Below are 21,067 nucleotides of genomic sequence, written 5' to 3'. Positions count from 1 at the left end.
AAATTGAACAAATCAAAAAAAGCCTTCACCAAAGACTACATAATCAGTAGGTTACAGAGGCAGTTGCATGGTCTGGTAAAATATAATAAGCCATGCACATTGTTATAGCAGAAAATTCTAATAGGCAGCACTTTTCAACACCAGTTTGTAATTCCATAAAATGCAATTACACCACAGGCATTAATGGTTGTAATTGAACCAATTATGCTCTAAGAGGCAAAAGACTAACAATACATACCAAATTATAAGAAGTCTTTAGTCTAAATAACACTTGAGACTTAACAAAATACTCGTGGGGAAACATATCACAGATGGTCAAACAATGTAGCACAGTGATACCCTACGCAAACACCATCACTTGGGGATTTTTTTGTTTGTTTTTTTTTTTTTTGAAGCAGATTCTTTTTTAGAGATCTGAATAATGTATACTTGTGTCAAGGCTGAACAGGTCACCATATAGACACTGATATCCCTTCATCCCAAAGATAATCCTTCCTTGACTCAGGATCAAGTTCAGGCATTCATCAAAAGAAAAAAAGATACAGATTTCTATTTTCCTCATGAACACCATTTGCAACATGCCCAGGCACAACAAAGTATTGAAAAGGGAATGTGACCAGAAATCTTTCTTCCTCTTAGTCACTCATTTAACTATGTCAGTCCATCCTCCATGTTTAGGGCATTACTAGGTCCTACCATCACATTTTAGGCATTACTTCTTTAGAGAAAACCTTTGTTCCTATCAAAGCACTCATCCAGCATTTCTCGAGGATTTATGAAAGAGAAGGAAAATAGCCAGTTGTCTAAAGCACAAAGTTACACTTTGCAAGAGGTTAAAGGAGACAGTCCTTGAAAGCAAGAGGAAAATTTTCAGAACTCGAGGCAACATCACAATTCATTTCATCACGGATCTGGCAACTCTCAAGGTGAATCAGGATAATCATATTACACTGCAGAATCCAGTCTGATGTGACTAAAGCCTGTCTGTCCTTCAGCAAACCACTCCCACTGAGAGAAAGGAAAAACAAAAGAATGCACAAAGGTCTCAGTATTGGCTACACTGCTATGCAGACCTGGTCACCACCTTGAGGGTGAAGTAGCACAGCACTGGGCAGGAGAGGAAGATGTGAACCCCAGCAGGAGAAGCGTGCACTTGCACAAGGCACAGATGAGCAGGAACACACTAGAGCCTCTGCAGAAGACAGCTTTTTGTACCTATGGCACACAGGTAGGGCCTGAGAGATGGGTTTCCTCAGAACAGATGTGCAAAAATTAACTTGAGGAGGCGTGGGCTGCTCATATCCACTCACAGTTTTAAGCACTCCACAGGGACAGGAAGCTGTGACTGCCTAAAGAAAAGAATGAGCCAGGCTGCTCTCCTGGGGAATGCAGGAAAAACAGACTAGAAGCAACAAGGTTGCATCAAGTTAAGTTACAGTATTAAAAAAAGATTTCCACAATTTGGGTAGCCAAACACAGGGAGAGACTGCCCAAGGAGGCACGCTCTCAGAGATCCAGCCCAATCCAACAAGGTCCTGAGCAGCCTGAGCAGCATCAGAAATGGCCAGTCTTTGAGAATAACCAAGGCACCTGTGCAGCCTCTGTCAGCCAAGGATACACAGCTACAAAGTTCTCCACAATCACCTGGCCATACAAATACAGTGCCAGAGATAAGAAAACAGATAGACTCAAGCCCAAAGGGCAATTCAGCAACTTGCTGGGGTCACTGCTAAGATTAGGGCCCAAGTCTTTTATTTCCCAACATTTCTCCAAAAGAACTTTTAGTGACCATGATAAAGGGAGGACTATTTCACATTGTATTGCACAAGGCATAATATAAGGATCTCCACCGAGTAAAAGATTTGTTTCTCAAGCATCCTTAATCCTCTGTCAAAAGCCCCAAATTTTATTTCTTTAGGCAATACACAGCATGATAACTATAGGATATTTCCATCATTCCACGATGATTGGTTCTAATATTAAGTAAGGTTAATATCACTGCAAACTCTAAGAAGAGATTCAGAATACTATAGGAAATGTATCCATATATATTGTATTTGATCAAGGCTCTTTCAAATCTGTTTTTTCCCAAAGCTTCCTAATCCAAGCAAGTAAAATACTTCTAGTGCTACAAGGTGCCAGGCACTAAATCTGCCTCCCATCCCCTTTATCAGGAAAAACACAACCTTCTGAACCAAGACACTGCATGTATTTATGTTGTCCAAACTACTCAAGTGGAAAAAAAAAAATGTCACTGGGCAGGGGTATCCAGAGCAAAGTTAGACAAAGTCAGTCAAAAGTAACAGAACAAATAATGAACAGATTGTCACTGGCTCAGCAGTTGAGTAGCATCATTTCTACTCAGTTTTCCTACTCTACAAATCAAAATTCATTGCTAATATAGTCCTCCTGTCCTACCTATAATTAGGCCATGGCAAGCAGCTAACAAAACAATCAACTTTTAAAACACAGATTTGCTTAATAGCATACATTTCTAGCAGCTTCATCACAGCCTTATCCTGCACCACCTATGGTGTAGGAAACCAGATCCACTGAGTTATTTAATGAGTCCCATACCACAGTCATGGGTCATACCAGTTAAATACATCAGGATCCCTCAGCCTGGAACAAAGATCACATAGTTCCCCACTGCTAAGAATTTCTGACAGCGCACACAGTTGTGCAGGGCTGTTCACACCTCCCCCAGCAAAGGAAATGGACACAAAGTAAGAGAATCCCATATACTGAAGGCCCTAAAGAATTGGTTCTTCACACAAACAGCAAGTAGCTGCAAAACTCCATTCTCCTGGGCACTCTTGATAAAACACACCTGAAGCTATTAAATATAAACTGAATCACAATTCATAGAAACCACAATGAGCATTGCATGCAGACACTAACAGGTATTTCTCTTGCTTAGAACTTCCCCTCACCATCCACAGGATGGGCTACTTCTTTGGCCTTAGAATAAATCATCCAGTTCATCACAGATTGCCACAAAAGTTTTCCTTTTTTTTTTTTTTTTTTTTTTAATTCATTAATAGGATACATGTTTCCACAGTAACTTTATGGCAAGTGACCAATTAGAGGTTCAGGAGCCAGAAAGTGACAAGAAAGAGACAGGACCATGTGAAGCTCTATGCTCCAGATGCACAAATCTGAGAAGTACACTAAAGTTTTGCAAAGTCACTGTACTCAGTACAGTCATACTGTCCTCAGAAATACAAACACCACTATCCACAATATGAGTGTTTTGATGGCAGGCACATTTGGGAAACCCAAATGCTTTTATGAATGCTTTTATTAAGAGCTAGATCTGCCCATTTATTAATTCCTATACTCTGACTCCCCACTGAAAAAATTAGGTGCTTTATAGCACTGCATGCATGGCCAGGAGCTTGTCAGGAACTACTGTATAAAACTCTCAGTTGTTTTGTCATTAAGAGATTAGCTTGAGAAAATGCTCTGCAAGTCAGCCTAATAGTTTACTCAATCCTTAATCCTATTTTACAAGATCTAGACTTCCCACTATTCAATACCAGAACCCAACAGAACAGCTAGTAATGTTAAACCATGTAGAACATTAGAATAGGGAAAAAAAAAAAAAAAAAAAAAAAAAAGTGAAAAAAAAAATATGTTCCTTCTTACATCACTCATACATAGTGACTTTTCCAGACTTCTGGGACACAGGGCATTAGTCAGTACTACAATTATTTTGATTGCCAGAGGACCACTAGTGAAACACAACATAAATGTGCAACATAAAAGCTCCCAATGGCCGTGTTCAATCGGCGGGTGAGGTTTCAGCAGCTTTTCCAGGCCAGCAGCCCGGCTCTGCAGGATGCAGGCCTCCTCCTGCCCAGGCTGCTCTTGCAGGCTCTCACCCAGGCCCTGGACAGAGGGCTGGTGTCACAGCTCCCAGCGAGAGGCACAGAAAAAGGGATGCTCAGCCCGGCAACCTGGCACCAACCTACCGCACATTCTGCTACTTCATGCATGGCAGGTCTGAACAGCTGAGCTGGCGGTTCAGGGACACCTCAAAACATGCGCCCGCAGGAAAACTCTCCAGAAAGATGAGATCTGTGAGCAGTTTATTTACAGATTATTGAAGCTAAACACTTTTTTTAGTGATAGCAGCTCAGTGCATCACTCTCACGTCCTGCCTGCATCTCTGGGATCCCCAACACAGGAAGGGCACTGACCTTTTGGAACTAGTCCAGAGGAGGCCACCAAGCTGATGAAGCATTTCTCCAATGAGGAAAGGCTGAGAGAATTGCAATTGTGCAGCCAGTGAAAGAGAAGGCTTAGGGGTGACCTAATGGCAACCTTACAGTACCTGAAGGGAACTTACAGGAAAGATGGGCTACGCGACTTATATGTAGTGACAAGTAAAGGGGAAACAAGTTCATGCTAGGAGTAGGTTTAGATTAGATACGAGGAAAAAATTCTTTATTGTAAGGGTGGTGAGGCACGGGAACAGGTTAATCAGTGAAGTTGTGGTTGTCCCACCCCCGCAAGTGTTCAAAGCCAGGCTGGATGCAGCTCTAAGCAACCTGAACAAGTGCAGGGTGTCCCAGACGATCCTCCAGGTCCCTTCCAACCCCAACCCTTGTGCGCTGCCGTGACTCTCGCCAGCTGTCCCGGCCGCCCCGCCGCAGGCCGGCGAGAGGCCTCCCCGCACCGCCCCGGCCCCGCAGGCCTCGCCGAGCCCCGGCCGCGGCTCCGCCCGCGCTGGCGGCGCCTCCGCCGGAAGGGAAGCGGAGCCGCCCCGGCCGAGGGGAGGGGAGAGCGGCGCGGGGGAGGGGACACGGCCCAGCCCCGGCGCCCCGGAGGCGGCCGGGCGGGCGGCAGCTCCGCGCGGCGGTACCTGCGCTGGAAGTCGGTCCGGAAGGGCGCCAGGTAAGGGTCCCGCTCCAGCAGCTGCTGCAGCCTCGGCGGCTCCGTGCTGGCGGCGGCCATGTCGCCGCCGCGGGCTCCGCTCGATCCGCGCCGCCGCTAAATACAGCGGGGAGGGGGCCGGGCGGGCGGCCGGGCGCCCCTGCCTCTCCCCGCCCACCGCCCGGGGCCGCCCCCGCCGCCTCTCCCCGCCCGCGGTGCGGCGGGGCCGGGAGCCGGGCTGGGCAGGGGAGCCGGGGGTGCCCGGCCCGGATCGGCCCGGCCCGGCCAAGGGCTCGGTCCGGCAGCCCCGGCTCGCTGCCCGTGTGCGAGCAGCTCCGGGCTCCTAACGGCGTGCAGAGGAAATAAAAAAACACCTCGCGACAACAGCAAAAGCATTGCGGGAGCCCGGCAGGAGGGGGATGTCTGCCTCGGCGGTACCCCCGGCTTGTTTTCTTAGTGGCTCTTTGATGTCTTTTTCAGCGTGTCAGCTGCCGGGTGAACTCTGTGTTCCCACACACACAAAGCCGGCTGCACGTCCCAGCCAACATCATCAACAACCCCCCAAAGCAGATTTGGCATCATCGTGAGTGCTGGAATAAATTTCTCGACTGTTTGATAGGGTGCTGGCGTGCTCACAGACAGCTCAGCAAAACAAGACTGGGGACATCCCTGAGTTCTCAAAACCACCGTGTTTGTACAGTAAAACGCTGCTTTATCAGACACATAAACTCCAAACTTGGTAAGATTAGTTCAGCTGATCCTGGTGCAATAGCACAGGTAGATTGCTGTAGAAGTTTTTGAGCTAATATCAGCATGTCTCGGTTTTGGATAGGCCACCAAATATCCAAGGCAACTAATCACCAGCCTGGCCATGCCTCTAGGCCAGCATTGAGCACTTTTATTTAAGGTCCAGCAATTTTGCTTTGTTTTGATATGTAGTGAGAAAGTTTATTTAGAGGCCTCTTTTGAATGCTTTTCAGCCACAGTTTATAAACATGTCAGTTTCTTCTACTTTAACTCGTTCCCACAACCATCTCCAGAATTGTTGTCCTCAGTTTGAGACTCATCCTCCCTTTTCTTGGCTTCCTCTGAATTGAAGTGCTGTTTCTCCCTCCTGTCTGCCAGATGACTAACAGCACGGTGTGTGATGAACACTAACGGTTCATTTATTACTTCTCCCAAAACTGGCCACAATGAAACTTTCCCTAATGATTTGTTTCATCAACAGTGCAGGTACACTTAACTACAGTGTATTTGCTTCCTTGTAACAGTTTCTAACTACACAGACAAAAGTCCAAGTACCTTTGTTCTTTTTCTCCTTATGGAGTGCAACAAGTATTCTGTCCAAAGACTGTAGGGCAATAGTCATACTGTTTGCTAGAGCAGCTGCCCTAATAGGATGTCCAAGGAGTTTTGGTTTGGCTATTGAAAGAGGCAGCATCTATGCTGTAGCAGAACTACTCATCATATCCTGCTCTGATAGATCAAGATTTCTTTTTTTTTTTTTTTTTTTTCCACAGTGGCCACAATTTCTTCAGTCACTGGAGACTGAAAAACTGTTTTTAAAATTACCTGGGTTTCTCAAAACTTTCTGTGTGGCAGTGATTTCAGTGCCTGTGCTAAACTAACATTTAACAACTCTTACTATCTTATTTTTGCTTCTTTCCTGTGTTCATTGTATTCTTCTGCAAGTAAGTCGCCCTCACTCTCACACTTCACTAGCCTGGTTTACTAACAGGGGAAGAGAAATTCCGGCTTAATATCAAGAGTCAGGAAATTGGGATTTTTACAAGAGTTGCATGTTACATGTGCTGCTGCTTTGGGGCTTGCAGGTGTTTGGGCACCTGAAGTGGAGGTGGGAGAGCAATTCCTACAGCCTCTGAATGCAATGGAAACAGGAGCTTCAGTCTTAGCACAGTTTCTTTGGTTTTATTTGTTGTCAGGAAGCCCAAGCAAGTTCACAGTGTTGTTACTAGCTTTTCAGCACAAACACAAGATAAATGAGCATTAGCAATTTGTGACTTTCACCTTCCTGGAGTCAGGGACCCCTTCATAGCATTCATTTTAAGTAGAAATGACACAGCATCCAGCCTCATACACAAGCAACCTTGAACTTCAGGAAGTTAAATTCTGCAGATAGCCCCTGTCCTTATAACAGACAAAGCCCCAGTGATATATTTAACACACTGTCAACCAGAATATGAATAAGCATATCATTTGTATCTACTGGTGTTTCATTTTACAACTTGGGCATGATTTTATCTGCCTGCTTTGTCAGAAGTGACTGCAAGAAACTAAGGCATATGTTATTTTGATCATTGATTACACCATGATCCTGCTATTCCCACCATGGGTCGAGGTTGGCTCTCAGGACACTGCTATTTAATCCCCTACCTGGAGGCAAAACTGGCAGTTCAGACAATGAATATTGTCCCAACAGCTGAATGTGTCTTTGTGCATTTGTCAGGGATGGATACAAAGCTGCCAGCTGCTGCTGCCAGTGGAAACAGAAAGAAGAGGACTATTGGGAATAACTGCTCTTTTATGGGGACAGCAGTGGATCATATAAGAATGGTGTCTAAGGCATGTGTCTGGCACCCAGCTACCAGTGAGTCTAGAGTATATCAATTACTCCAGAGTAGTCTTTTAAATTATGTTCATGCTTAAGTTATATATACTTTAAAATTTTGCAGTGGTGCTGAGCAGTAACTGTATTGATAAATTTATAAAATCAATTTAGATGGGGTTTTTTTAATATGCAAAGTTCAAAGATAAACTAAAATTTTGAAGAGAAAAATGTCTACTCCTGTCATGCAGCTACCTCCATTTTGATTCACTAATATATTGCACTTACTTTGCAAAAGATGACAGAAATGATAGACCGTAGGAACTAAGTTAGGAAGAAATCTTTTTCTTCATTAAGGCACTGGTTCAGATTCTCCCTCATCAATAGTTTGTTTTCTTATTTCAGCCAGAATGGATCTGTGAGGTCTGTGGCCTTGACTGGCTCTTACAGAGCAAATTCCTGAGCTCCAGGTTCTTCTAAGCCGAGTTGCTTAGAGCAGGACCTGGCCTGGCTCTGTAAGATGCTTCAGGCCAGTCTGAGTTGTCTTTGGGGTACAGGCTTCTGTTCTGCAGCTGATACAGAGACTGCCCAATCCCACAGTTTAACCTATCTGAGAAGAGGTGGCATGTACCAAAGGCAGCTGGATATTTTTTTAACCCTGTGGCAAGAACATTTAAGAGTGGCTGATCTCTCAAAGTGACAAGTCACAAGGCATGTCCTATGTGTGGTTCAGTTCAACACTTAAAGGTTATATCAAGACTTGTTATCATTTTAGTCTGGGCAGAACTCCTCCCAACTCCTTTTCCTGAAAGTCTTTTTACATCTAGGTATGGTTGGCCCACTGTGCTGGCTTTCATGTGCAGAGATGTATTTTTTTATTGCCAGTGCACCTACCCATGACTTAAAGATGGGAGATTGTCCATGAGCAAGAACTGACAACCTGTGGCTTGTGCCTATACAGGATCTCATAATTCAGACTAAAAGGAAAAGGTGTTCCTGTGGACAGAGACAGCTGTTCAGAAAGATTTGTGCTTCAGTATTCCAAAAGATTGGATTCTTGAAGGCTCCCCTATTCTTCACAGACATTTCAGACATCTGAGCATGTTACAGTACCCATTGCATCCTCCCACATTTGGACTGATTTCTTCATATTCAGTACCTAACGCAAAGGCGAGTTCAAAGTTTGAATGAAAATTAGTGTACTTTGCCACATTGGCCAGCCAAACTTCCCTATGTTATTTGTTCAAGGATCCATAAGAAATTAACTGCACAGTTGTCATCCAGATCCAAAGCAAATGCCCCCCTTAAGAAATAATTATCCTTTATCTCAGTAGTCTTCCCAGAGAGGTCAAACATCGGGCATGGAGCTGTAGCTCATTGCAGGGTGTTGTAGTAGGTGACCTTTAAAGGTCCCTTACAACACAAGCTATTCCATGATCCCATGACACTTATCCCTATCTTTGGATTCTAAGCCAAGGTGAGACACATAGGAGAAAGGAAACGGTCTGTGTTGCACAGCTGCTGCCAAACATCACATCATTGTTCCATAATTAAAACTGTTTGATTACATATGAAAAACAAAGCATATATCCTTGAAAATTGCAGCAAACATTCCAAGTATCTGTTGGTATATCTATTAGTTTAGAGGTTTCAGAATTTTAAGTTTTGGTTTATAAGAAATGTAGGGTATTGATACTGTCTTTTAAGGCAAGGGTACCTTACGGTCATGTTTCAGGAGCTTTACATAACAGCACACTTCAAAGATCAAAACAAAGACACAATTTGAAACACTAAAAAGTCAGTTTCAGGGTTGTAAGATTCCAGTAAGCACAGTTGATGGGAATGTCATTTTCACTTACCATTCAGAGCAACATAAAAACACACCCCAACAACCTGAAAGTCCTAAATAATGACTGCTTCTTTCTTTCACAGTATTGCAGTGTTATTAGGCTTTGGTGTCCTTATTTTGTATAATAGAATATAAAAAAATGTAAATATCTTTCAAAGTTGTTTACACATTAATCAAGACACTTCAAAGTGTGATACCAATTTTAAAACATCCACAGATGTAGAACAATATTTGTTGTGAAAATGTCTATGAGTCTTACTGAAAAATCAAGTAAGAATTTGTGAAACAGTCCACAGATACAGAACACATGTAAACCTTCAGGAATTTCATAATATTTTTGGATGTTTTAGATACTCTGTCACTTGTATGCCTTCTGTATTTCTCAAAAGTAATGATTGCCAATAGTAACAACTTTCTAAAACTTACTGAAATTTCCTGGTGTTTGCATATGTGTTTATGCATTGGTGGAAGAACATAAAACATTCTGAACTCTCTCCTTAATACCATACCACAATACTTTGTATCTGTCACCTCTGTTTTACCAATGTGTGTTCATCTCTAACACTTAGAAAATAAGTAGCTTGAGCTCTCTGGGATAGTTGCCCTAGAGGAACATTCTTGCTATTATTACTATTAAACAAGCAACTTATTAACACTTGCCAGATATTGTATTCCTTATACTCAATACACTTAGAACTGAGAATGAAACCCCACAGCAACAGCAGCAATTTTGCTTTCCTAAAATCCCTGAGGAATGATCTTACCTTGGGCATTTCTTGGTTGCAAAGTCCCACTTTCCTCCCAGAAGCACCACAGGCGTTTACACTGCCTGGCCTTTTACTCAGAAAAGAAAGTGAGGTTGCCAGATAATCGTTCAGAGGGTAACACATCTAATCCTTTGGGAGGTCAGGTGAGGTGAGAAGAAAGGAGGAGATGCATACTGCTAATGCTCTGACAGCTTTGTCAATATAAATTCATTAGTATGTATAGAACTATTTTAGTTTTCAAAAAGCAGAATGGTACCTCAGTTGTATTCATGAATTCAAGTCCCGAGTTCACCACAGGAAAAGCAGATGGATCTGGTGCAAACTGTGTATGAAATGCAGAACTTTTGGAAGTCCAAAATGCTTTCCATAGACAGCCTTTTAGATCTTGTCAATATTAGTTCTGGTTTACTTTTTAATGGCAGTCAGTGTCATTTGACCCAGTTGATTCTCAGGTGTGATCAACAGAGTGTTGCATGAACAGAAAGATGGGGCAGGGACTAGATCCTTAGTGCTATGCTTAAAATTTTGCTATAGTTAGAAAAAAACATCAAATACAGAACTGAGAACTTGTTGTTAGTCCAGTGAATATTTTTCAAATATCATTTTTCAAAACATTGGATGAATTTGGGGAAAAATAAAAACAAACAACACACCTAACACCCTCATTAATAATGCATTTATATATGCATATATGCAATGCATACTTGTTATACAGAAAATGCTTTAGTACACAAAAGGGTCTCTATTATTATTTATTATGCATTATTTATTATTTATTTATTATTTATGTATTTTTATCCTAGAATATCCCCATAACTGAAGGCACAGCCTTCATAATCCCAGTGATACAGTTACACTTACAGGTGTGCAATCTGTTGCCATAGGTGATTGCATTGTATGCAATACAATTTTCTGTAGAAATTTTTATATGCCTTGGTGATTCACCTTTTCTTCTTACAACACTCTACATTTCTATAAATATAGAAATCTTCATCCAAGACAAATATATACATAGACATTTTTGTTGGGAAACATTCATGGATTAGGAAGAACTAATTTGAATTCACATAGGTTTTTTTCTCATTTAAAGATAAATCCTTTATGTTGTATCCTTTTTCTCTTATTAGAAAGGTTTATATCATGCTCATTTTTAAAAACAGCCATGGAATTTCAGTTAAAAGAAAAGTGGTATGACTTTCATTTTTTCTATATGTATGCACCTTAAAAAAAAAATTCATTAAAGAAAACTAAGTGATACACAGCTTCCAGTATGAGTACATTTGGAAGTACAGTACATTAAACTGTGTTATCTGTGGGATGTAAAAGGAGCAAATATAATTAATAGTTATCTCAGTTACCCAGGCACCCAGCACCTCCTTCAGTATGAGTTTCTAAGGATATACAGGATTATTTGCTGCATTTCTGTTTCCTGAATATTTTAGTTGAAGTACATACTAGTAAAACAACTACTTCATTGCTACTTAGAATGAAAATTTACTTCATATTATTAGATAACTTTTTTAGATAACAGTTTTTTTTGCAACAAACAGCTAAATATTTCTATTTTAATCCAAATAGCAATCTTGGCTATTACAATCATGTATTATATTGGTAAATTTTGGTTTTCCAAGTTAATGCAGTCCCAGATGCATTAGAATAGTTAAAGTGCTAATGGCTCAGTCAGTTTTCCTCAAACATCCTTCCTTTCTGATTTCTCTGAGACTTCTGTTTATCTCTCAAAATTCTCCCTGGATGCTGTATTCCATTGCCTAATCCTAGTCAAAAAAAGGTTAATATTGGTGCCCAATCTCATTTTAGCTTAAGCAGCCACTCAGTGCAGGTTTCCTCATGCTTGTGCCATCAGCCCCTGCAGCAGGGCATCATTACACATCAGCAGTCACCCTGCTCACTGCAGTTCTGATTTCTCCTGCTTGAATATGCAGCTTTTTGTTTCTTTCTGCATTATGTTATCTTCTCAGGTAGCATCCAGGCTCTTCATTTTCCACTTGTCCCATAGTTCCACCAGGAAGGCAGGCTAGCCCCAGTGGGGAAGTTCACCCTGATGTCTATAATGATGGGGCATAAGCAATTAGTTGCCTTTTTCTGTATGCCAGTCTTCAGTTAGTGATCTGCTGGTTCCAGGATCACTTCTGCAGTTTTCTTATGTTGTTTCCATGTGTGTTTGTTCTAGTTCTGACTATTTCCTTACTACACTATTTCTTACTTATTCATATTGCATAAGTGCATGGCCTACTTTTCTGCCTCTTATTATTTTTTCATTTCCCTTTTGTCACTTTTACCAGAGAAGAATATTAGAGTGAAAGTTGACAAAAAAGGAGCAGTTTTTATAGCATCTGAGTCATGCACTCTGATGGACTTTTTCTTTCTTGCTATTATTGAATGTCCCCTAGATCTCTTCTTCTCTCATATGGGTTGCCTGCTCTTTCTGTAATGTTCCAGTGTCTACAAGCCCTAAAACTAAATAAATTTCTGTGTCCAGGACATCCACTACAGGTTGTAAAATACACCTTGCTCATAATTCAAGCTTTGCCTGTCTCTACCACATAACCTTTGAACAAAGATTGACAGATTTTTCTGGTCCTAATATATCTCTGCTTTCTTTTGGCTTGTGATCCACCCCCAGATGATACAGTCTTTCAAGTTCTGTGTCTCTTTTTCAAGCTTGTGCAGTGTTACACATCACTCACAGCAGGCAGTTGCTGCTGCAGAAACAGCTGGTTTGCAATGGTCTGCATTTCCAAGGCTTAGTTCCTGCTGAATGTGCCATTCCCTCAGCCCAGCCATTTCTTCTACAAAAGGGGAGGAAGACAGGTATTTCTAGGAGCAGAGTGGACATGTGCAGTAAGAGGTTGGATTTGGTTTTCTTCTTCCTTGATTCCCCTGTCAGTCCACCTGATTTTGTCCTTTACAGGTAAAGCCATAATAAAAACAGTCTGTACTCAGCTGGGTCATAAGAAAGAGACAGGACTATGATCAGAGGCTTTTAAAGCAAGTATAAGCAGGCTTGTTTCTTCCATTCAGTATCCACCTATCATCAGCTTGCTCTGACTGCCATCTCTTTTCTCTTCTTTCTCTCAGATTTTCTAGGTAGTTTCCCCATCCTTCACAAAACCTGCATAAAATTCTTTTATTTTATAGTAAATGAGATAATTGCCAGAAAACAGGACTGCACACCTGCTGCATTCATTCCAGTGTTCTATGATGACTGTAGGCTTCCTCCTACAAAAGTTTTTTCAGAGGCTTGGTTGTTCAGCAGCCCAACTGGAAGGATTCACAGACAGGTTTACCCATAATTTCCACTGGTTTGTTACACTGAAAATCTTCTTTGCTACACCATATACTGCTGAGAATTTTCTGTTAGCCCAGTAAATATTCTAACAGTATAATTTATCTGATTAATGCAGAAAAGCCTCACTTTTCTGATGTTCTGGTTACCTTTCCAGTGTTCCTCTAAGTCCTGAGCTTAGCAGTCTTCCTGATGCAGACAAGAGATGCTTTATAAGTCATCACAAGAGGCCTTCAAAAGAAGAATAGTGATGTTTATTTTGGGGAATTCTAATTCTTCAGCTTTGGGTAAGTTTGCTTTTATTTTTAAATCTTACAACCTCTGCTTCCCTCTTACCTATTCCCACCTAGTTTGAATATTGTGCAATATCTCTCCTCCTGGGCTCTCAGATTTCTACTATCCTCTGCAATTTTATTTCTCTGTCACTCAACCATTTACTTCACTAAACTCAGTAGTTTCAGCAATATAAAACTGTTATTCTTTAGTGGAGAATCCAGGAGAGAGGTTAGAGACAGGTTGATTTTTCAAAATCACACGAGTTTTGCTGAAGTGCACAGTCAGCAGAGCTGTATAAAACTGGAGGTCATTGCATTGTTAAGTTCAAATTTGTCATTGAGCTTCTCAAGTAAAGAATCTATAAATGGAAGACTTCATTAATGTTTTTACTGTTCAAAAGCCTGTTTTACAGCCTGCCAGCAATTCAGTAGTTTGCCAATATAGAATATAAAAAACTTAAGCCAAATAATTCTTCTAATTTATTCTGCTTTTGTGATATTTACTAAATTTATGTTACAATCCCAACAGATCTTATGGAAAACCTTATAGCCATGGGTTTTGGGACCATGAGCAAATCAGCTCATTGTGCACTAGTCTTACATTAGCCAACTGTTGATATAAATGCTGTAGAAATACTTAGGTATTCTAAATGCTATGTCCTGGTAAAAAATTACAAATATTTTTATGTCTCCTTCTATTCCAATCTTTTTTTTGTGAAAGAATTTGAAATATGAAGAACTGTGGTGGGGTAAATGAGAACACATGGACCTGTAATTATTCTGAGTCTCTGCAACCCATCTGCCATTTACTTTGTGTCATCACAGAAACTCATAACACAGTGTTCCAGGCAAAATTACCATTACAGATTTATATTGTTATAGGTTGTTATATATCTTATTACAGATATATCATAATATATTTTATATATTATATACAATATAATATGATTTATATATACATTATTATATTTATATGTTGTTATAGATACATATTTTTGCTTTAATACAAATCTTCTATAAATATAACATTTTTTTTACCAGTGCTACACTTCACTGCCTTTGGTCAATTAGGTTGATAGTAGTGAAGTAATGTGCATAATAGTACTCTCTACTAAGAATAGTACACTATAAAGTAGGAATATTTTCAAAAGTCTTTCATGTTTTACCCTGATTAAAGCTTAGTCTCATAAAGCACCCTGAGCCCTCTCTTGACATTTTTCTTGTTATTATCTGGTTCTTTTACTGTCTGTGGGGTTAGAGAATTAACTTGTCCAAATAGAGAGGTTTCTTCATTCATAAGATACTGTCCACACTGTTAGAATTATTTGTTCTATTTCCTCCGTGTGCTATTTCAGCTGCACACAATTAAAATACTGAATTACTCGTAAAATTCATGAATTATCTGTTGCTTCTTGACCTAAGCACTCCTGCAGCTGTCTCCTCAGCAACTCCTGTGTTGTCATCTGATTCAACACATGCTCAAGGAACACTTACAAAAGGAGATGAGTCATCTCCTAAATCTGGACCATCATCCTCTGAACACAAAAACCTTCCTCTGCAGGACTTAAGGGCAAGTATTAACTGGGTCATTTTGCATAGGATGATTTAGCTTCTCTTACTTTAAATTACTTGTGTGTCTAACTGAAAAGCACATAATTTAGCTGTATCCACCAAAATTTTCTTTGTGTCACTTGTGTTACATAGTGCCAAATACTTATTTACCTTTTTACTTCTGTGTTCTATTTCCTTTTTTTTAATTGTCATTTCAAAATAGACTGACATCTTCACTGGATTGTTTTTTGTACATACATGTAATTTCTGTGAACTGTGGCTACATTGCTGTCATTCAGGAACCTTTGAGTCTCAAGGAACATAACCTCCTGTATAATCAAATTGTTATTCCAGTTATTCATAACATTAAAAGATGATCACTGTAAATATCAATCTGACTTAAGTCATCTGATATACTTAGCATTTAAAAGGGCTGATGAATGAGGGCATGTATCAGACACCCTAAAAGTGAGGAAAAAGCAAGATTAAGTGTTTATAGCTTATTATTTTCTTAGCACTATAAAATAGCATACACATTCTTTGCATTTTTAAATGGATGGACTTGTTTCCAGTCTTTTCTCTGTGCTTTCCAAAAATGTGTGCTCTGGTAGTTTGAAACCACTCTAGCACTACTACTAGTGATTAATACTAGGATTTTTTTGGGTTTATATCCAAGCTGCTGGGTTACTTGCAGCTCTGAATAAGATTTACATGAAGACTTGTGAAGAGCTCTGTATCTGAGTTGTAGTACATTGCTCAAAATAAAGTTTTTCACCTGACTTCTTCGGTATAATTCTTTTCCTGTTTTAGGAATTTTCATGCTAGCTCTGTTTTTACAAATACTGTCTTTATTAAATTTATAATATCCCAAAGTAACACTTTCTGCTTTAGGTTTATTTTCTTGATTTATTTGCTAGCATGTTTATCTTATCCCTCTCTCTTGCCTAGTTCTTTTTTGATTTAACCTTGATTTTTTTCCCTTTGTTTTACAGTAAGTCATGTGCATTGACATCCCTAAGAAATTTGAAGTTACACAGAAGAAAATGAAACAACATATTGATGGATGAGATAGGCATGATGGTTTCTCCATGATGTCATTGCATGTTGATAAAGGGACAGCACTGTGAAATATGAGATGCAAGTGTCCTCAGAATATTACCCTGGTTTTACAAGGAGTTGCACAAGGAGCCATTCCTTTTCTGCAAAAGGAAGGCTTGATTATTCATAACTGTGAAAACAAAAAGCAACACTTCCAGCAACAGAAAAATAACTGTCATATGTTTCCTGGTTAATTTCCTTTCTGTTCCATAAGTATAGATATTGCTATTAATGAAAAAGAAAAAGCAAACTATGATCTCTTGTCTCTGTTTTTCATAAATCTAGACATGTTTTGCAAATTTAGCTTAAAACAGTCAAACGTCTTGCCCTGTTTTTTTCATTTCTAGAATAAACTGAAGTGTTTCAGCTTTTGGTGTCTGTCCTGCTTCATAATTTCATTTTTATCTTAGGGTTCAGTTTTTCATAAACATCAAGATTTTTCTCAATGCTGAAGAACTGAAGTGGGTTCTGTTGTATTTCTCTACTAAATTAAATTAATTTTATAACCTATTCAATAGTCAGAAACATGAAAACAAGTCTTTCTCTGAGTTTAAATCAGGTACTTTATGCCTTTAAGGTTAATATATTTTACATAGTGCTTTGCATATTAACTGAAGGAGGTTTGATTAGTTTTATTCTTTTCATTATTTTTTTTTTAAATCTTTTGCATTGTGTATTATCTCTATTAATAAAAAGTATAAAATCTTCTCTATTAACTTTCCATTATGTTAGAGAAGATTCAACAAAGCCTTTAATTTCTTTTGTCTTCCATTGTAAACCAGGACAGTTAAGGGAAAAAAAAAAGTCTTTCAAGAACATGGTATCTGCTTGTAAATATAATACTGTCATTCATCATTAGAGATAACACACAGGGGTTATAGCTGTGTGAGCTATTTAAAAATCAAAAGCAGCACACTCAGAGTGTAGCCACGTTTGGAGGAGCAGTACATAAAAGTTATCCCTCAAGAACATATCGTTCTGAAGGGTAACCAAATATAATTACTTCATGTGGTGCCACATAATTGAGATGACTTGGAATTCCCCCTCTTGTAGCACTTCTGATCTGTCTCGTAAATTTGACAGGGTAAGGTTAAATCTCCTCCTATCACGGGTTGGGAAGTACTTCTGGTACTAAGAATAGCTCATTAAAGGTGGATGGAATGTCTTTTTCTCATCTATATATTAATTTCCATAACACTCACTCAATGTGTCTTTGCTGGCAGACTGACATACCTTGCTGCTGTATCAATGAAAACTGAATTTCTTGTTTGTTAAAACTAGGTTCAATGAAGTAAAAACATGGGAAATGGAGCAAGAGTTTTTTTCAAAATATAAATTTCTGTTCTAAACAAGTCAGCATCTATTTCTTTTTAGAGAGAATTTGAATTGAACATAGGAACATGATAATCTGGGACCAGAATTCATATCTGGAAAATTGAGTGCATCTTGTTTCAGCTGAACTTGCATGATATTCCTGTTACCTGTGGATACTTAGCACTCTGCCACTGCTAGACATTTTGACATGGCTGTTCAAATGCTATTTTGAGTGATTTTTCTGTAAGGCTATGATTATAAAGACCCAAAAGGAACATTAAATTACTGAGCATGTTCTTTTACCAATTTGAAGAAATATTCCCAGAAATGTTTCTAAGCACTCACTGACTGGCAGACAGCAATGCCTTTATATCCAGTAGCACTGTCTCCCATGGGATCAGAGCAGTTGCTGGACTTTGCCTCTGCCTAATCTCTTCTTTGCAGTCTTTCTGAGTGACAGGGCTCTACCCACATATTACTGTAGCAGAACTCCCCTGAGATGCCCTCCTTTGAACCTGAGGAACTATGGCATCCCATATTCTTTATTTCTGAATATAAATCTTCTCATGAGTGTATCCCCTTTAATGTCTGGTTCTCAGTACATCTGATTCTTCCTACTTTGAGTGTCCTACAGCTAGCAGGTTTTGATGAGCCCCAAAGAGGCACCTCTCTGTTTCTAGCCTTATTGACACAGGATGATTTGCCTCCCTGTGACAATTCTCCCTGGGTACCACACCACTGTGCAGGGACTTGTGATCTCTCCAAGAGCTGTTTTACAGAAGAAAGCAAAATGTTTCTCCTTCTGTATCTTGGGGGAAAGTTTATCCCCTCCAATACATGCAGGCAGCCATCCTGCCAACAGTGTGCCAAGCAGTGCTGCCAAGAGCCACTGTGTTTTTCACTGGGTTTGCCCTGAGTTTGGATTGTAAAACTTAAAATTGGAAAGCAAGGCTGTAAACTGGAGAAGGGCAAAGTAAGTCACTCCTCAGTTAACAATTCCACCACTTCTTTTTTCATAACTCTTGATGTATTCTTGAGAATATTGCCAATCACGGTCTGAGTCTCTGCTTCCTTGATAAATTTCAAGCAAATTCACCATGAAAATATTAAGCAGCTGAAGTGAGATATGTATAATATTCCTGAAGCAGTTATTCCCCCAAGTTCTAGTGAAGTCAGAGGCACTTACCCTGCTGGTTATCTTTCACTCAACACAAGGAAGGATCAAAATATGATGCCTTTGCTAGCTGTTAGAGAAACCTCAGCCTAGGTTTATTTTAACTACTGCATCAACTTGTTTGTAACAGGATGATTCTTAGTAGTACAGATGGCAAAAAGAAATTTTTTTAGAGGACCTGGTTCTTTAGCCACCCCAGGCAGCAATCTTATGTTTCTTCTCAAAGAAACATCTGTGGGAGAAAGAGGGCAGTCAGAGGCCTCAGAACAGTTCTCAAAGCCCAGCTCACAGATAAGACAGTTTACTGTAATTCATTTCCTAATCTACTTCATACTGCTCTACAGCATTATTCATTCTTCTCACCCTTAGGACTTAATTTTTTTTAGCCTGCCATACGAAAAGCCGAGTTACAGACCTTATTTAATCCTGAAGAGCAGGGATGTTAATTGGGTTGAAAATGGTAATGATGCATCTAATTCTGTCTTATCTACACTGCTCATCCTGCTCTCAGGACACCTGAGTGTACCTGCATCCCAGAACAGAGGCTTGAACACGTATTTTTCTGTGTTACACCCTGCTTCTCCCTTGACTCATTATCAATGGCACATTACCCAGTGACTCAAATATGAATCCCCTATTTCCTCTCATTCTATTTCTGAGAAAGAGCAGGTACATGCTCAAAACATTTTTTGATGTATATTGCCTCAGCTAAAGCTTAATTAGCTTCATGAGAAAGAAGTGGGTTAACCAGCTGCACCTTAGCTGAAACCACTGTCACCTTTACATTTCAGGCTTTTATCTGGTTCTTCAGCTATTTCAATTGCCAGTCAAGGAGGGATTTAAGTCCACAGCATAATAATACTTGCAATTACTAGTAAATAGCATTTCACAGCACTAACCAGTCTGTCCTTACTACATCCATTTCAGGTAGGCAAATAAATGTTATTATCCTCATTTTGCAAACACATTGATTAAGTGACTTACCTAAAGGCCACACATCAATTTCAATGTCAGTGCCAAGATTAGCAGAGAGAAACTTCTGCATTGCAAACACAGAAAAAAAGGTGATTGGTATTATCAAGCCCACCCCCTTTCAGAAACAAACAATCATTTTTCAGCTGTGTAGTCAAATAGCATTTACCCTCTTCACATCCCCCATATGTTTTGTCCACCTCAAGCTGCTCCATGCTGATTACTCAAAATGGTTCCTAAATATGTCTTTAACAAGGAAAACTTTTCTGTCTGCCTCCTGCTTTTAACACAAGGGTTGGAAAGCACTTCCTGGAGAACCTGTGAAACTCCCACAATGGTGTCTGAGCCTGTGGAGGCAGAAGGCAAGGGAAGGGAAGGGGGAAGGGGCTCATGCTGCTTTCCAAAAGGATATGTGAAGATGAGTAATGACAAGAGGAAGCAGCAGGAGCAGGATTAGATAGAAATTAGTATGATCTTTTACAATCTCATTTTAAGAGATTTTTTTGCCTCTCCAATAAAGCAAATTTTCAATTTTAAGGTTTTGTACAACAGGTACAATTCTTTTTTGTACTGCTGTTTTAGCTGCTGTTTGGAAATTGTGGTAATTGAATTGGTAAGACTGGAAGCTGAGTCTTCATCTCTAAAACACAGTAGCATCTCTAGTCCTCAGTCTGCTGAGCTATTGGGAAAATTGCTCTATTTTAAAGCCCCTTCTTCTGAATTTGGAAGGAGTTTTGGATTTGATCTCTGTTGTCTGGTTTAGACAGATAGACTGTGTCTGTTCAACACCTAACTGATGAGTACAGACCTTATTGCCTGCAGGAAGCTATAACTAGTTATATCACAACATGCAAAAAAATCTGTTAAACATTATTAAGTGCCTAAATGCAAAAATCTGCTTTGCTTGCAGGCAGTTATTTCTAAGGAGAAGTGTATAACAGGGAAACTCAGCACTTTTAACAGCTAATTAAAGCTGTCTGTGTGTAAGGGTGGCAACCTTTTGTTGTGATTTAGGTACAGGTCACAAGATCTTCTTGAATCAGCTTCTAAATGTGACCAAAAAAAAAAATCAAAATAACCGTAAATCTTTTGAACCACTGCAGTTTAGTTCCTCAGCAGATTCACAAAGCTACCATTAGAGCCCATGGTGTCATCTGCCAACACCTGACCTAGTTGTTGAAGCTGATCCTGTGACAATTTCTGAAAGCTGATATGTTAAAAAACTGTTGAGCATTTATGATAGATACTGCAATTTGAGAGCAGACTCCAAGGCGATGAATTATATTCTTAATAAGCAGACATGACAAAGTCAAATT

General features: G+C 39.8%; 1 protein-coding gene and 1 long non-coding RNA gene across 4 annotated transcripts in view; one reads left to right on the top strand and one right to left on the bottom strand.

The window, feature by feature from the left end:
* Nucleotides 1-5,131, bottom strand: part of GBE1 (1,4-alpha-glucan branching enzyme 1) — a 136,928-nt gene extending 131,797 nt beyond the window's left edge. Inside the window, exon 1 of one of the 2 annotated variants that reach the window (XM_056482866.1) lies at nucleotides 4,868-5,131. In XM_056482866.1, the coding sequence (XP_056338841.1) occupies nucleotides 4,868-4,959 (92 nt within the window). In that variant the 5' untranslated portion in view covers nucleotides 4,960-5,131. Of the gene's footprint in view, nucleotides 1-4,202; nucleotides 4,272-4,867 lie in introns of those variants that run through there. The other variant, XM_056482874.1, reaches the window with a different exon arrangement.
* On the top strand, nucleotides 4,796-16,178 carry LOC130248857 (uncharacterized). 2 transcript variants are annotated; one of them, XR_008839698.1, is made up of 4 exons: nucleotides 4,796-4,899; nucleotides 5,359-5,461; nucleotides 13,525-13,654; nucleotides 15,076-16,178. It is a non-coding gene; the product is annotated as an uncharacterized LOC130248857 (long non-coding RNA). The 2 variants fall into 2 exon arrangements; XR_008839699.1 differs by lacking the exon at nucleotides 5,359-5,461 and having other exon boundaries at nucleotides 15,065-16,178.
* Nucleotides 16,179-21,067: the final 4,889 nt, after the last annotated feature.

The sequence above is a fragment of the Oenanthe melanoleuca genome, chromosome 1 (genome assembly GCF_029582105.1).
Source record: "Oenanthe melanoleuca isolate GR-GAL-2019-014 chromosome 1, OMel1.0, whole genome shotgun sequence".
In the NCBI taxonomy this organism is placed as follows: domain Eukaryota; kingdom Metazoa; phylum Chordata; class Aves; order Passeriformes; family Muscicapidae; genus Oenanthe; species Oenanthe melanoleuca.
Note: the sequence above shows the minus strand (reverse complement) of the source record. Positions and strands in the feature narration are given on the sequence as shown.